The sequence below is a fragment of the Lagopus leucura genome, unplaced genomic scaffold, assembly GCF_019238085.1.
Source record: "Lagopus leucura isolate 7727_CA_CO unplaced genomic scaffold, USGS_WTPT01 Super-Scaffold_100019, whole genome shotgun sequence".
In the NCBI taxonomy this organism is placed as follows: Eukaryota; Metazoa; Chordata; class Aves; order Galliformes; family Phasianidae; genus Lagopus; species Lagopus leucura.
In genome coordinates this window covers 14,200,511-14,217,211 of record NW_024962273.1, presented here as the reverse complement: position 1 = coordinate 14,217,211, position 16,701 = coordinate 14,200,511, and the positions used below count along the sequence as shown (strand labels likewise).

At 62.7% G+C, this 16,701-nt stretch overlaps 2 protein-coding genes across 13 annotated transcripts in view; one reads left to right on the top strand and one right to left on the bottom strand.

Moving 5' to 3' along the window:
• RUFY4 (RUN and FYVE domain containing 4) overlaps positions 1–2,497 on the bottom strand; it is a 3,814-nt gene extending 1,317 nt beyond the window's left edge. For both annotated transcript variants that reach the window (XM_042877597.1, XM_042877598.1), the window contains exons 1-5: positions 2,407–2,497; positions 1,719–2,090; positions 1,479–1,622; positions 550–1,381; positions 371–477 (exon numbers count right to left, since the gene is read on the bottom strand). In XM_042877597.1, the coding sequence (XP_042733531.1) occupies positions 371–477; positions 550–1,381; positions 1,479–1,622; positions 1,719–2,090; positions 2,407–2,459 (1,508 nt within the window). In that variant the 5' untranslated portion in view covers positions 2,460–2,497. The remainder of the gene's footprint in view (positions 1–370; positions 478–549; positions 1,382–1,478; positions 1,623–1,718; positions 2,091–2,406) is intronic.
• A 7,244-nt stretch (positions 2,498–9,741) lies between these two features.
• The window catches only part of TNS1 (tensin 1), a 46,857-nt gene continuing 39,897 nt past the window's right edge, over positions 9,742–16,701 (top strand). For 4 of the 11 annotated variants that reach the window (XM_042877843.1, XM_042877842.1, XM_042877841.1 and 1 more), the window contains exons 1-2: positions 9,743–9,849; positions 10,646–10,683. In XM_042877843.1, the coding sequence (XP_042733777.1) occupies positions 9,774–9,849; positions 10,646–10,683 (114 nt within the window). In that variant the 5' untranslated portion in view covers positions 9,743–9,773. Of the gene's footprint in view, positions 9,850–10,645; positions 10,684–14,827; positions 14,945–16,701 lie in introns of those variants that run through there. The other 7 variants (XM_042877848.1, XM_042877845.1, XM_042877851.1 and 4 more) reach the window with 5 other exon arrangements.

Here is a 16,701-nt window from a genome sequence, read left to right as displayed (position 1 = left end):
CATCCATCCATCCATCCATCCATCCATCCATCCATCCATCCATCCATCCATCCATCCATCCATCCATCATCCCCTCCATCTGCTCACCCAATCTTCATCCCTTCATCCCTCTGCTCACCCATCCAATCACCCCAAATCACCCCATCTCTCCCTCCAACTACTCACCCCAGATTAATTCCCCTATCCCTCTGCCCACTGATGCATCCATTCTTTCACCTACTCATCAATCCCCAAACTTCTACCTGCTTCCCTTCCCAACTCCATCTCTCCCTCTCCACATCTCTCTCCCTGCCCATCCCCTGGCTCAAAGTGGGGCACAAGGGTGACCCCTGCAGCATGTAGGGCACCCTGCAGTTTGTCCTGTCCCCACCTGCTGAGCTGCTCCTGCAGCCGCACCACCTCCTCCCGCAGGGCCTGGATCCGCTGCCTGCTCTGCAAGGCTTCCTCCCGTGTTGCTGTGACCAGGGCCGTGAGTCGCTGGGGGATAAGCAGGGCTCAGGCCTCTTAGACCCACATCCCACAGTGGGACACCCCATGGCTCACCCGTACCATTGCCATGCCAGCAGCCGTGCTGGGGTCCCCCTCTTCCTGATTGTCCATCAGTGGGCCATGGGAGAGCTCCAGCGCCCGCTGCAGAACCTCCTCCAGGGCGGCCATCTGGGCTGGGGCGTCTGTCTGTCCCCGTGCCTGCATTGCAGCCTGGCACTCCTGCAGGCGCGAGGTCAGCATTGCCACCTCTGCCATTGCCTCGTCCAGGCGTGCTGCCCGCTCCTCCGCCACCTCCCGCCACCGCTGAGCCTCCTCCTGCGCCTGTGCCAGCCCCCCCGGGCCACCCGCCGCCTCGGCCAGCGTTTGGCTGAGGAAGGCGTTGGTGTCCCGCAGCGCCTCAGCCTCAAGGGCCCACAGCCGGACCTGCCGGGCGCTGCGCTCCTCTTTCTGCCGGTGCTGCCGCTCCTCCCGTTCCAGCTGGGCACGCCAGGCCTCCTCCCGCCGCCCCAGCTCGGCATGCAGCTGAGACACCTGTGCTCGCAGGGATGCCTCCATCGCACTATGGGCTGGGGAGCCGGGTGTGAGCCCCGGGTCGGGTGTTGGGGTCAGGCTGGGATCCGCGTTGGTGCTACACTGTGCTTCAGCAGTGCTGGGCATGTCCTCCTCCTTTTCATTGTCCTCCTCCTTTTCGTGGTCCTCCGTGTCTTCCTCTCCATTCTCTTCTGTTTCCACATCATCCTCCTCCTCACCCTCTGCCCGTGGGCTGGGACAGGCTGGCATCCCATGGGGCACTGCAACTGGCTGGGCGATGCCATCAGGACATCTATGTACCCCCGTGCTGCTACCTTCTGTCTGCAGGGTCATCTTCAGCACACTGGGCCGCACCAGTGTCCTGGAGGGGACATGGGGCTCAGGGCCACCAAGGCAGCGATGTTGAGCTCCAGGTGTCCCCATTCTCTCTGGCATCCCCCCATGTGCCCAGCACTCACTCAGAGAACATGGGCCAGGCAGTGTCCAGGTCAGCCCTGTGCAGGGCCAGGTGGAAGGTGATGCCATCCAGCTCATACAGGCTGCCCAGTATCTCAGCCCGCCGCTGGGGACTCAGGAAGGGACTGCGGGCGTAGTACCACTCACTGCAACCAAACAGAATCTCACCCTCTTCAAGCACACAGAGCAGGGACCCACGCCTTGCAGTGGCACAGCCAACCCTGTGCTCCCCATGCTCTCACCTGAGGATCTTGGGGTCGAGCAGGCAGAGTTGCAGGGACTCGGCTAGCTGCCGGTGCACCAGGCAGTAGCGCAGGAAGGCACGGCCTCTGCCCACAGGGGTCTTCAGCTGGAGGGAAGCAGGGGTGATGCAGCACTGCCATGCCAACCTGCATCCCCAGCACAGCCCATGCACCGTGCATCCAGCGTCTGTGACCATGCCCACCCAGTGGGTGCCCTGTGAGCCCCCTCCACTGGCCCATGCCCACCTTGTCCAGCGAGGTGACGAAGCGGATGCCCTCGTGCTCCTGCCGACGCTGTGCCAGGCCCTGGCACAAGAAGTCCCAGTAGTCCTTGCGCTGCCCAAAAAAGCTCTTCTTCTCCTTGAGATCAAACTGGAAGAGACACGGGCTTACTAGGAGGGTCCCTGTGCTGCCCAGCCTGTCTCTGTGGTACTCAGCTGGCTTCCCCAGTCGAACCCCACATGGCTGGGGACAGCTCCATTTGCTGGCTTTGAGCCTCAGTTTCCCCTCTTGTTGCACACACAACAACAAATGCTCCACATATGGGCGCAGGCGAGGCCAATCCTTGTGCCCACCCACCTGTATGGCTGTGGATGCCCACAAACAGATGACATCATCCAGGGTTCCCCAGAATGCTTGGCTCATATGAGAACCCTCTACTACCAGCGCCCCTCAGGGGGGGGAGTACCTGCAGGAGGAATTCCAGCTGGGCACAGAGGCTGTGCAGCTCCCGGCTGCCATCCGTCACCGGCAGGTTCTGCTCCCTGTAGCTGCGATTCAGCTCAGCAATGGTTTCTGCAGGGCAACAGGGATGAGCTGGCATGGCTCGGGCAGTCTGCCCAGCCCCACGTCCTCCCTGCTTCCAGCTCGGGGATTTCTGCCCGAGGGCAAAAGAGGAACTGGTGGAGGGATGGAGAGGCGGAGTGGAGGGAGCAGGGGGCACAGACAGCGGTGGCTGTGGGGTGGTTTGAGGGTGCCCGTGGGGACAAACTGGCAAGGGGCATGCTGGCACACTTACTCTGCAGGTCCTTGATGACGCGTCTGAGCTCCCCGTCCCCTGCCATGGCTCCAGCTCTGGACCTCTGCAAAGGCAGGGGCACCCATTAGAGGTGCTGAGCTGGCTTGTACCACTGCACCCCCAAATTCCAGCTTGGCCTCCCACTGCCCCACTGATGGAGACTTTTACTCCCCTGGCTCTACACTGGGGCTGCTTTCTGCTAAGGTAAGAAGGGGGGTGGGCTCAGGCACCCCTTTCCCTGCTCACGCCACCCCATTCATGTGGGGCATTGAATGGGCGAAGGTGCTCCACCATTTGCACACCATTTGCTGTCCATTTGCCTTGATCCAAAATGCCCAATGGGCTCTGCCCCATGGCATGGCCAGCTCATCCCAAGCCTCTGCCCCATTCCTCAGATGCTACAGGGACTGAGCCCCCCACCCTGTCCCCATCCCTATTCCCAACTCCCTCCCCTAGTATTCAGGATGTGGGTATAGCATGGGGGAAGCACTGCTTTTGTTTCTGCTCTCGCTTCCCTTGCTCACCTCAAGATCAGTGCATGGGGCCCCTGATTCCCCTTCCCTTGTCAGGAAGAGAGGGCACAGGGCCCACAGCATGCAGACCCTCAAAATGAGTCCCCTGCTGGGCAGAGTCCCCCTGGCACAGCATGCTGCCTGCAGGGGTGGCATGGCATTTGGGAGTGTGATAGACTTGCTGTGGGGGGCATAGAGCTGGGGGGTGGCACCAAGGGGACAAGACGAGGAGCAGTGCCCATAGGGGTAGCACATCTGTAGGGCTAGTCGCTACAGGTGGTGGCTGGCCATGGCAGGGAGGGACAGCAGGACGCCTGGCTTCCCATCCCAGTGCCCTTGGGTGCCCTTGGATGTGTGTTCCCTTCCGCCTGCCCTGCCCACGCCTGCGCCTATGCCTATGGCCATGCCCATGCTTCAGTTCTTCCTGGACAGAGCTGCCCCTTACCTGAAGAGCTGTGGGTGCCCTGAGGTGCTGCTGGGTGCTGCTCTCCTCTTACTGCTCCACACGCCCACACTCCTTCTCCTTTTGTACCTTGGCCAGGAGGAAGTGCTCAGGATGGGAGCGGCTGAGTCCCCTCCATGCCCCACACAGCCCCACATTTCTGCCCCACCTGCCCCAGCTCCCAGGTTTTGGGGTGCTGAGTTGATGGGTGCTCCCTTTACCAAGCCCTCCTGCCTGGTGTTCTGGAGTGGGGAAAGCACATTGCCAGGCCTGGAGGGACCCCAATCCTTCCCATGGCAAGGGGGGCACATGGTTTGGGAATGCTTTGAGTGTCACCCTTCTGCTTCTGGGGAGGGGGCTGAAGAACCATGTTGAGTTCAGGGAAACCACAAGAGCTGCCACATCCCTTGGCAAAATGGCCCCCCCACACAAAAGCCCCCAGGAACAATATCCCTTGGTTACAGAGCCCTGTTGGGAGAAGCAGTGCTCCACAGAAGGCCCACAGCCCCCCTACATCTTGTCCTCTGCCCCAGCACCCCATACCCCTACCTTTAATGCCGGGGGGGGCCGGGAGAACAACCACCCCCATCCAGGGCCTGAGCTCGTCACCAAAGTGAAAGCAGGAAGTGGTGCTGAATGGGGGCTGGCTGCTTTTCTGATGAGTGTCAGGATGTGAAGTGCCCCCCCTTGCCCCCATCACCCCACATCACCCTGCAAGGTTGCACCCCACACTGGGGGGGTCAAGAGCTGTGTGGATGGATGCACACGTGTGTGCCATGGTCCCCCCAGCAGCATCCCATCCCCAGCTCCCCTTCTCCTGGAGTGCCACCCAGTAGCAGTGTCCCTGTCCCTGAGGGGGTGTGCTGGTGGGCCGTGGGGGGGGGGGCACGCATTACCCGCCCGCCCTTGGCGCGGGTGCAATTCAATTAACGAGGCCTGGCCCGTGCTCAGCGCAGCCAATAACGCTAATGGCCCCGCACAGGCCTGGCTCTGCACAGCGGGGGGGTTCAGGGGCCATCTGCTAATTAATTAAAAGGGGGTGGGGGACAGTGCAGCCAGTGGTGATGTCACCTCCCTGCTGCTTGGGGCATGGGGCTGCGCCCTGGTCCCCCCCCCACTCCCAAAATCATCCCTCTGCCCACCCTGGGGCACACAGAGGACTCCCCAAGTCCCTTCCCATCTGCCCCCGCCACGGGGTTTGAGGGTCTTGGGGCCAGGGGGGGGGCCCTGAATGATGGCAGGGACCTCCCCTCCTGTGGCTTGGGGAGAACCATAGGGAAATTGAGGCACAGCTGAGTGCACAGAGGAGGCTGCGCTCAAAGAGCTTTACAGCTCTCACACATCTACAAGACAAGGGGCTTGGGGGGCACTGCCAGCATCCAGCACCCACCCCATAGAAGGACCTGGTGCGTGCAGAGGGGCTGACAAAAACACGAGGTGGGGGGGTTAATCCAGACGTGAGGGGGGGGACGGGGAGGAGGAGGAGGAAGGGGAGGAGGAGGAGGAGAAGGAGAAGGAGGGGGAACGTGGCGGAGCTGGCTCCCTCCCAAGCACTGCAGGACATGGGCGGGCACGGTGCTCCCTGCCTGGCTGCCAGCGCGCAGGCGACACTGGGGGACCAGCAAGGGGGGGGGGCAGGGCCTGGTGGGACCGCAGCCCCCAGCCCATTGCCGCACAGTCCCGTGCCTATTGCTGGGCACCTCCCGGGCACCGCAGCCCGGTACAGCCGGGGGGCACAGCCGGGTTTGGCTGGCTCCCCGCTGCCATCAGTGCCCCCTCGTGGGCTGGGTGACCCCTGCGCAGGGGCACCATGACCCGCCTGAGCTGGTGCTTTGCCACCTTGGTTCGCTGGGGGAAATACCTGGTATCCTGCCTCCTGCCCTGCCGCGCCTGCCGGCACACTGAGGTAAGCGGTGCCACGAGTGCACGGTGCCCCGGGTCGTGGTGGGGGCTGCAGGGGGGGCATGGAGCTGGGGAGGGCTCTGGGGGTGCACAGAGACGGGGCGGGGTGGGGGTGGGGGCAGTTGGCTGTAGGTATCAAGGGGTTAAACCGTGTGTGCGTGTATGTGTGTGTGTGTGTGTGTGTGCACAGGGGCTGGGGGCATGTCCTTTGTCCCTCCTTGCGTCTCTCCTGGCACAGCACTGTGACCCCCCCCACACTATATAACCTGCATCCCTGTGCGCCTGGCGTGTGCTCTGGGATCCCTCTGTCCTTACAGCACCTAGAATGAGGGAACCTCGTGCATGCTGTGAGGAGAACCTATGAAGCAACCAGCACTGGGGGGGTCCCCATTCCCGTACAATGCCAGGTGTGCTCAACATCCCCGTCCTCAGCAAAGTGCCCTGTGCCTAAGGGCAACCAATGCGTGCAGAATCCCTGTGCCAAAAGATCACCCCATGTGGGGCATCCATGTCCCCACCATCACCCAGTGTGGAGGACACCTGTGCCCACACAGCACCCTATCCTCATCGTTGTGTTACCCTTCTGTGCCCCTGCATGGAGTGTATATGTGAGCTTGTTCCTGTGGGATGCCCATGTGGGCACGCATGGGACACGTGGCATACACCTATGTGTGTGCAGGATGGGCGCCCAAGGGCAGTGTGGGGGCACTGCTGCTGGAAGCAGGTGGGGGTGGCTTGGGGACACAGTGGCCGTGGGCAGGACCCCACCAATGATACACTTATGCTACCCTTATGCATGGAAGGGGGTGTGAGCATGGGGTGTGCCTGCCTCACTGGTACACACAGGGGGATTCTCTGTGTAGTGCCCCCCGCTAGGAAAATGAACCCTAAATCACGCTGACAGGCAGTGTCCCCATGCCCCCCTCTCCCCCTTGTCCTCGCTGCATGCCCCTGTCCCTGCCCTTATGCAGGTCCCAGGCTTGTCCCGGCGCTGAATGGGACGCCGTGATTTATGGGGGGCCGGGACCCCGTTTTCCCCAGGGGCTTTCATTTGCGGGCAACAACGAGAGGCTGTAGTAAAGGAGGGGGGTGTGGGGGGATGTGTGTACGGACAGGCGCTCCCCGCTGTCTCCATCCCTTGCCCTGCGTGTCCCCTACCGTCCTGACTCACCCCCCCGTGCTGCCACCCGCCTGAGCGCAAGGCTGCGGGACTCACCGCCGGCCTCCTCCCCCCGCGGCTGCGGGGAGGTGCCGCGCAGCACCCGAATCCCACCCTATAGAGCTGAGGGGCTGCCCAGCCGTTTCCCGTCCTGCCCCCCCTGCGAGGCCCCCAGCTCGGCGCAGCTTTGGCACAGCGCTGCTCCCTCCCCGGCTCTCCCATCCCGGGACCACCCAGGGGACAATCGCCCCCCCCACCCCCCCACTCCGCCGCCACCGCAGCCTTTTGGGAAGGGGGAGTGGGGGTCTCGCTGCTAGCCCCCCCCAGGGCTCCGCGGTGGGTGCTGCGGGGGGTTGCTCCGGGAGGGCGCTGCCCCCTCTTTGTCCCCCAGCTATATGGGGGCCGGGGGGGGGGTTTGGGGCCGGGGTTGGGGGGGTCGGGGGCGGGCCGGGCGGGCGGAGCGAGCGGGACGGCTGCGGGCGGTGCGGCGGGGCTGCGGGGCAGCATGACCGGGCTGTGCCTCTCCTGCCTGCTCTGGGTACGGCTCCGGGACCAGGGGCGCGGGGTGGGGAGTGCTGTCGCGGAGAGGGGGGGGGGGGGCAGGGAGCAGCGGTGGTGGTGGAGCGGGAGCGGGTCGGGAAAAGCGGGACAGAGCTCTGCCTTGGCGCTGGGACCCCAATCCCCCGCAACACCGAGCGGTGGGGGCGGCCCGGGGGTGGGGGCATCCGGTGAGCGGCTAGGGCTGGGGAGGGGGGGGGGGGAACAGCCCGTGGACTGCGTGGCGGTGGGGAGCGGGCGGTGGGGGGGGGCGAAGGACGCTGGGCTGGATGAAGAGGGGGTCTCCGAGGGGGTGTTGTTGGGACTGGGGGCTGTTTCTCCGTTATGACCATCCGGGATTCCACTGCGGTCCTCGTAGTCCGCTGTCCCTCGGCACTGGGAGGCGGGGAACCGGGCAGACTGGGAGCTGCAGGGGAATGCTAGGGGCTTGCGGCTCTGAGCCCCCACCCTCCGGGCCATCTGTGCTCCGGGGTCCCCCATGCTCCGGGCTGGGACCCCGGTGCCCAACCCCCCCCCCCCCCCCCCCCCCCCCTTGGGGGCCCCCCCCCAAGTGGAGGGGGGGGGCGGGGGCCCGGATCACCGGGGGGAGGCAGCCCCCCCTCCGGCCCGCACCTCTCTGCAGTGCTGGGCAGTGAACCCAGGAGTCCATGCAGCTGGCACCTCTCCCCGGGGCCTCATCCAGCCCATGGGGCCCCTCCCAGCATCCCTGGGTCCCTCTGCTTCGGGGGCCGTGGGTAGGGTTGTCTATCCTGTCTTCTCCTCCCCCCCCACTCCCACCATCCCCTCTATTTGGTGACATGGGTCTCAAGGTGACATCCCCAGACGGTCCTCACCCCCCATAAGTGCCCCCCAGCCCTGGGGACAGGGATGATGCTCAGATCCTGCCAGCTAGAGGCCGGATCCCATACGTTCCATGGGTTGGTGACACCCCCACCGGCGTGTTGGCAATGTGACAAATGGAGGGGGTCTCCATGGGGTGGGAACAGAAGGGGCTGCGCTTTCCCTAATGAGGATAATTACCGTTAACAAAGCAGAGCGGGGGCCGAGGTGGAGATGTGCATGCGGGATACACATTGGAATCCCCGGGGGGTCCCTGGGAGCAGGGGGCACTACCTCTTCCCGGGACACCCTGCAGCGTGGGGGGGAGGAGGAGGGGGGCTGCTTTGCATATGCAAACGAGCTCATGGCATCGGGAGGCCTCGCTGTCACCCAGCAACTGTGGCGTGGGAGCCCCAGCCGGGGGAGCACTGAGCCCAGGGGCTTGGGCAGCCATGGGGGGACTTAGCTGCTAGGGAGGATGTCCATAGAATGCACAAGGTGCACTCACACACGTATGCACGGCCCTTGTGCCCCCACCTTATGTCCCCATGTGCGTATTGGGCAAACTGGGAAAACTGGGGCAGGACGGGGTAGTACCCACACTTGGGTGCTCCCTGCAGTGCTGGCCCAGGGGGAGTGCAGGGTTTGCGGGGCCTCTGCTTAATCCTATTAGTCCTGGCTTGAAAAGGCGTATTTGTGGCTGTCACATCTTCATCGGACGGTGGGTGGGTGGGCATGGCTGGCACGCTGCCATGGATGTCCCCTCCCTCAGTCTGGGATGTCCCCCCTATATGGCATCCCAGATCCGTGCCAGCATCCTTGTTTCCTGCTGTCTCCATGTCCTGCTGTCCCCATACCCGCACTCACAACTCCCTTGGGCTATAGTGAGCAGTGTGGCCATGGGGACACTTCCCTAAATGTGCCTCCCCCCTCCCTTCCCATGTTCCTGCCCAGCGCACATCCACAGCACAGCTTTACACCACGGCGCCCACTGCACACCGATGGTGTGTGTGCATGCTTGGGTGTGCACGTGCACACACGTTTGTATGTGCACACTCACTGTGCTTGCACGCCAGTTTGCACAAGCTTCTTGATGCATTCAGACGTGCTCACACACGTGAGCAGACCTGCAGACATGCACTCGTGCGCTTGCACACACCCCCAGAAGCACAGACGTGCAGTTGCATGCACACACAAATGCACGCACACTGCAGCACGCAGGGACACACCAACGCACACGTATGTGCACACACATGTAAGTGTATACGCACATCTGCGTGCGTGCACCCACACTTCCAATTGCGGACATGTGTGCATGTGGGCGTGCCCGTGCGTGTGCACACGCATGTGCGCGCACACGCACACACAAGTGTTCAGCACACCGCCAGGGGGCGGCAGAGACTATTTAAAGGGGCCGCGGCTCCGGGGGTGATCGTTGGCACCCCTTGCCGCGTGGCCGGGCACAAGGTGAGGATTACCCCGAGGAGGAGAGGGGGGCTGAGAGCGGATGGAGGCAGATCCCAGCCCAGAGGGAACCGAGCAGGGCAGAGCTCGCCATAGGGCGGGGCAAAAGTTAGGGGTGCTGATTTGTTCCCGTGTCCTGCAGCCCCAGGACCTGGAGTCTCCCCCGGCGCACGCCTTCAAGATGACGAGCTTCAAGAAGGTGAAGGCGTGCGGGATCTGCCGGCAGGCCATCACGCGCCAGGGCAGCACCTGCCGAGGTGAGGGGACGGGAGTGCGTGTGAGCGAGAGGATGCAGCGGTGCTTTTGCACGCTTCTGCATGCGATTGTGAGTGAGCCGAGCGTGCATTGAGCGTGCAGTGGTGTTGTTCCAGGATCACGTGTGTGGATGCTCACGCCCCTGCTGTTGCTCGTGGCCCTGTCCCCCTCGAGGCCACAGTGGCACACGCGGTGACGTGTCCCCCTGCACGTGTGTGGCGGTGCTGAGCCCCGTGCGAGGGGTGGTGGGAGGAAACGTTCCAGGTCGCGGGAACAATGTGGCTTCCTGTGTTCCCTGAACTGCAGGAAATGATCCCGGGGGGGACGGGGCCTCAGGGAGGGGGGCAGTGTGGCCATGGAGCATGCTGCACAGGGACCCTCGTGTCCCTTTGGGATGGCATGCTGGGGAGCACCTGGTGTTGCCGGTGGGTCAGCATCCCATACAGCCCCACTATGTATGTGCACAGCTGTGCACAGCTGTGTCTGCGCACATGTACATGTGCAAGAGATCGCAAGCTGTGTTTGCATGCATTTATGCTATTAATCTCTGAGCAGAGGCACGGTGCCTTTGGCACACTGTCATTGTGGGTGGATGGATCACACGTGTGGTGTTCATGCATCTGGCTGTGTGTGTGCACACGTGCAAGGTGTGTGCCTCTATGCACCCGCAGTGTGCATCTCTGTGCTCTGTGCCCAGTACTGTTGCTGCCTGTGTCCCCCCATGGGTGGCCACCCTGTCCAGCCCCCGTGAGCAGCCCTGTGGCTGTGTCCCCACTGACCCCTTCTCCCCTCCCACAGGCTGCAAGCTCTCCTGCCACACCAAGTGCCAAAGCAAGGTAAGGCTGGCACCTCGTGGAATGCCCCGCTTTGCATGGGAGGGGCTATGGATGTCTGGGGGAGTACTGGGGTCCATATCCCCACTGGGTGGGTGCTCACTTTGGTGTCTGATTGGAGTGGCATTCATGTCACCTACATGTATGTTTGATGAGGATTCTCATGTGGCTAATATGGGGTTGTGCACAGTAGGACATTGCACCCAAAGTGCTGGCTCTGTGCGCGAGGGAAGCCTGTGGTTGGCTGCAGTTTGTGAGCCTCCGTCACCCTTCCTGTGCTTGCTGGAGGCTGGAGAACCTCCCATGCGGTGCTTCTGAGGGGGTGCATGCATGGGGCTGAGGCCTTCTGTGAAGCTCTGCTGGGCCAGTGCCCAGGGAGGGGCTCCTCGGGCCAGGCGAGCAGCCAGCTGACTCACACTGCTTGTTATTGTAGGGTCTCCAGGGAGGGCATGTGTGGGGAGGGGGCTTGGCACAGTGAGAAAACAGCCTCACATCCACCTGAAGCACCTCAGATTTAACCCCTGAGCCCCCAGAGTTGGGGAATGAGACTACCCCAGGATGTGTGGTACTTTGTGCCCCAGTGCTTCCTCCTCCTGCCCTGGAAATGCTGCTGAACCCGCAGCACCCCTGTTTGCTGCCGTCTCTGGAATCCCCCAGTGTTGTTGTGGCCACTTCACAAGTTACTTTGGGGGGACCTGCCCTTACCTCTCCTGCCGCCCCCCTTTTGACCCCATTCAGCTAAAAACTCCACATGGACAGGGTACAGTGGGAAGTGGGGGGTGTACTGGGGACCCTGGAGTGGCCATGGGGACAGGGGTGGCAGGCAGGGCTGGCAGGGTGCCTGCAGCCTGTGGGTGGCATTGGGGGGGCCGGGGCAGACGCACAGACATCATCTGGGAAGCACGAAGCCGTTCCCATGCCCATGTAAGGCCCTTCTTGCACCCGGCCCCTCCACTCGGGGATTTTTCCTTGCTTAGCAAACCTTCCCCCCTCCCTCTGAGGAGACCGATGGCTGGACACTGACGTGCATCTGAGCCCCGCAGTCCACCTCTGCCATCCCTCCTTGCACTAAAGCTCCCTACTCAGAGCTGCAGCTTCCTTTAAAAGTGGGGGAACTGAATCACAGAGCCCAGCCTGGCCATGTGAGATCCCTTGGGTCCCATCCTCATCCCTTTGTGTGCTAAAACATCTATGCAAGAACATCTCGTGTGTGTGCACATTGCACGGCGGTGCACTGGGGCTGATCTTTCTCCACTGGCTGCGCTCCAAATCCAGGTTGTTTTCCAAGTACCCCCTGCAGGAGCTTGGAGGGGGGTTTGTCCATCATTAAACTGGGTGCTGGAGCAGGGCCATGGCCGGGCAGCGAGGCGCGTCCTGGCCACAGCTGTAGCTCCCAGTGCCCGCGGCACCTATTGTCCCCTCTCACAGGGACCAGGTCCTTGGCTTTGGGAGGGGGATGTGGTGGGCTGGATGTGGGGTGATGGGCACACTGTGATGTATGGGATATGCCTGGGTTCTGTGTCATGGGCAGATAAGGAAGGACATGGGGAGGGGACAGCAGTGTCCTAATCATGTTGTGGGACAGGCTGTCCATTCCCCAGCCTCTGCGCCTTGCTGCTTCTGTGCTGCATGGCGTAAGGGAGGATGTGTCCATCGCACTCATCCCTGTCCCTAGTGCCCCGTTCAAAGCTATCCTGCCTTTGGGACAGGTAATTCGCAACACCTCTGGGTCTGCACAACAGAGCAGGGAGGAAGAATAAGGCAGCAATGTGTTCTTGGCCCTGGCACGGGCCCAGTCAGGGTGTGGGATGGGGAGCTGAGTGGGGCAGCACTGCCCCCATCTCGTGGCGCTGCAGTGGGTCCTGGAGGGGATCGGGTGTTTTTTTTTTTTCGTTGCTGTTTCCTTTTTCCCCTTCTTGACGTCACCACCAAAATATTCAGCCTCTGTCTCAGCTCCGGGGGGGTTGGATCTGCTGCTGGAGGAGCTGGGGCCCTTCTTGTACCCTCTGGGAGGGGAAAGGGAGTGGGGATGTTGAGCCTGCCCACAATCATTGCACAAGTGATCAGCGGTACATGGGGCATGGGGAGCCTCTCTCCTGGCTCTTTGTTGCCTTGTTCCCTTCTTCTGCTAGCACCAGGGGTGGAGATGCTCTCCTGGGCTGAGTGCTCGCTTTGGGATGTGGAGGAGCTGTTTTGGGTGGGGGTTACTGGCCAGATCTGGGGGCACTGGGGGTCTTTGAGGGTTGACACAGGGCTGAGTGCTGAACCTACTTCCACCACCCTGAGATGGCTCTGGAATGCATTTGGTGTTTGGCTGAGGATGGAGTTCAGGGACAATTTATAGACTTCAGTGGCTGCGTCCTGTGACGTCACCTCCTCAAGGGACAGCTCCGTTCCTCCTCTGGGACAGCTCCTGCAGGCTGGGGACAGGGACGTGCTGTCAATGCCTTCCACTCACCCACTTATCCTGCTGGGATGCTGATGCTTTCCCATCTGGCTCTGGCTCTAACCTGAGCCATCCTGGGGCCATGTTCTGGGTGCTGGGATTGTGCCGGAGCTGAGATTTCTGCCATAGCTGAGCTGGACTCTATGGCTTGCTCCTAGCTCAGGGCATTCATTGCTCCTCTGTCTCCACTTTTCCCTGCAGAACCCTCAGCACCCCAACTCCATCTGCCCATGCCCAGATGCTGCTGTGGATGTGGCAGGAGATGCTCAGGAGAGAACTGCCCCCGTTAAAACCTTTTGCTGCTCCCTCCAAATGCTTCCAGGGGAAAATAAGGCACAGGGGGGTCTGAGCACAGATTGGGTCAGGCAGAATGTACTCACTGTGGAGATTCATCCTACAGAGGCAGGTGGAAATCCCTATGGTTGCTCAGCTGCTCTCTGCCTCAGTTTCTCCATATGCAAGTGGCACTCTCCCTGGTTGCAATAGCATGGGATGTGGGCACTTCCTGGCCATGCTGGCACAGGAGGTGCAATCCATGGGATGCTCTGGCTGATGTAAAGTTCTGGAGATCACTCCCAGCCTGGAGAGAGGGATGCAGGGAGAGCCCCTTGCTGCCACTCTGTGCCCTGGCTGCAGTCAGGGCCAGCGCTGGTGTTCTGGCTGAGCCTATAGCACCAGAACGGAAATGCAAATAGGAACAGGGAGGTGTTGGGTGAGAAAATGTCAACAGTGCTGGGCCCGGTGGCTGGCTCACAGCCCCCCCTGGCCTGTTTGCCTTTTTGTGGGCCACTGCAGGGAAGGCTGTGCCATGATCCTCGGTGTCCGCATGCCTACTCGCATGGTTGAGCTGGGGCTTGGGGTGGGAGAGGAGGAGTGGGGGCAGCGGGGCGTGATGTGGGGCTGCGGGGCACCCCCATGGTGCACGGCTTCTCCATCACTTTGCTTTCCATGGAGGAGGAGTGGTAAACTTTCATCCCGCTTTGGCACCGAGGAGGGTACCCAAGAGCCACTTTTTGGGCGCTCTCCTTGGACTTAGCGAACCGCCTCCTGACAGGGGGGGCCAAGCAGAGAGGCCCCGAGCCGGGCCCCACGCCCGTGCCCCTGCCACCCCCCCGCCAAGGGCACAGGGACGCCGTGGCGTCACGCGGGGCGATAAGGGCCCGACCCCGCCGCCCGGGGCCTCCCGGCTGCGCTGCCCCGGGGGTGTGTGCCGCATTTCGGGGCTCGGGACGCAGGGGGGGCCCGACTCTCGGTTGCCTTTAAGGGCGTTTTCGGGGGAGGCGAGGGAAGCGGGGCTGGGCGTGTGCGCGTCCGACTGGGAGCGCGCCGAAGAGAGGGAAGAGAAGAAAGAGAGGGAGAAGAGAGAGGAGGGAGGGGAGCGGTGGAAAAAAGCCCCGGGACCCCCCTCCCTCCCCCAAGGCCGGGGCCGCTCCATCGCACCTCCCGGCAGCCGGCGGCCTTGGGGGTGTGGAGGGGCGAGGGGGGCTGCAGGGACTCCTCCATCGCCGGGGTCCCGCCTGCGGGGAGCGAAACCCTTCGGCTCTCTCCCCCCCCTCCCCTCTCCTTTCCCTCCCCTCCCTCCTCCCTCCCTCCTTCCTTCCTTCCTTCTCCGGGCTTGTCCCGGGGCGGGAGGGGGGCTCAGCCTGCAGTCCGCCTTCACGCCTGCCGACGCCGGGCTCCCTCCTGCCCCCGACCCCCCCGCCCCGGCAGCCTCCCGGCCGCCCCCCGCGCCTCTCGGCCAGGTGAGGCAGCGCTGCCGGCCCCTTCGGATGTAAGCACGAGAGACCCCGGATGGATTTCGGAAGCGTCATGAGCCAGGTACGGCCACGGCGCGGGGATCCCCTGCACCCCCCTGTCCTGCTGGGGGAGAGAGGAGGGGTCCCACGCGTGACATCCGTGCGCTGCGTGGCCGCCCCCCGCCCGCTCTGTTTGGGGACGCCGCGGTGGGTCGGTTCCTTGCTGGAGGGGGTCCCGCGGGGCGTGGCGGCCTCGGAGGGGGATTTGGGGAGGGGGTCAGGGATGGTTCGCAGTGCCGGGAAATTCTGCGGGGGGGTCTTTCCCGAGCAGCCCTACTCCGCCCCGCGGACGTGTCCCCGCACAGCCCCTCCTTGGTGGCAGCGCAGGGGTTAACTCCTCCTCCGCTCCTCCTGCGGGACCGTCAATGGTTAAACCACGAGTTAATGAGTGGTGAGGGGTCGGGGGGGGGGGGGGGGGCACGGCGGCCACGACTCCTTCGCCCCAATGCTGTCGGGCCCGCAGAGGGTTAAATTCGTCAGGGCAGGTCCCGGCGCAGATGTTTTTGGGCTGTGTTCCTGGGAGAGGAAACGACCCGAGCGAGGCATCAGCCGTTTTGTTTTTAAGGGGAAAACAACAAAATGAGAACTGCTCCGCCTGCGACAGCCGAGCTGGGGGCAGCGAGGTCGGTCCCAGTGCGGGCCGGGTGCCAGTGGGTTGGGGCAGCGGGGACGGAGTTGGCATGGGAGGGGGTGGTGGCTGCATCCCCCCCTCTTGGTCCTTGCAGAGCATGCTGAGTGCCAGCAGCCCCCGTGCATCCCATCCACTCTGGCTGCAGCAGGGTCACCCCCAGGGGAAGTGAGCCCCGAAGGTCCCGGCTCTGGAGCCTCATGACAAGGACTCTGAGGACTCAGTGTTCGTTGCTGGCCCCCACTTCAGGAAAGGCAGGGCTGGCCGTGATGCTCCATGGGGCTGCTGGCCCGGTGCCCCACTCCTCAGCGCTGCAGTCACCTCTGTTACACATTTTTGGGGTCCAGAGCCTCACTTGGGGCTGCCCCACAACAAGCTGAGTGCTGGCAGCTCTTTTTGTGCCCTGGCTTGGTTTGGGGACTGCTGGAGCAGAGCTGAGGGGTTTACATGGTGTTGTCCTCCTGCTTTTGCTGTGCCAACCTGGTGCCCCATGTCCTGTGGCACCCTGTGCTGATGGCAGCTGTTCCCTGTGCCCATCTGCACTGCTTGGCTCTGTGTCACTTGCTGGGGGCTGTGGGTGCCAAAGGAGGGGCTAGTTTTGAGGACTGGCAGTATGGGGCAGCCCTCAGCCTGCAGTGGGACTGAGATCTCTGCCAACATGGTGCAGGGTAATGCAGGGCTCTCACGCAGCCTGCTTGGGGACCCAGATGCTGACCGGGCCCATGCGAAGATCCATGCAGGGACTGATCCTGTAGTGGGATCCTTGATCTAGTCAGTCCTGTGTGAGTATTAGGGACCTGACCAATCCCATAGGAAAGTCTGTATATTGACCAATCCCATGTGGGAATCTCTGTATTGACTATGGGAATCCATCTGTTGACCAGTCCCACATGAGAACCCCTGCATAGCCCAATCCCAACAAAGCTCCCTGCCCCCAAACAGCCTTCCTCCCATGGCCCTCCTATGGCCATTCTGGGGGAGATGGGGAATGTGGGATCACCCTTGCCCTGTTGGATAGAGCTGTCATGGGGCTGGGGACAACAGGGACCCTGTTACAAAGGCCCCAGCACCATTCCTGCTCTTCTTAAGAGCTTCCTTCAGCAGCCAGGAGCACGCTGGGAGCAGGTCCCCATATCAGGGTGATGGGTGTC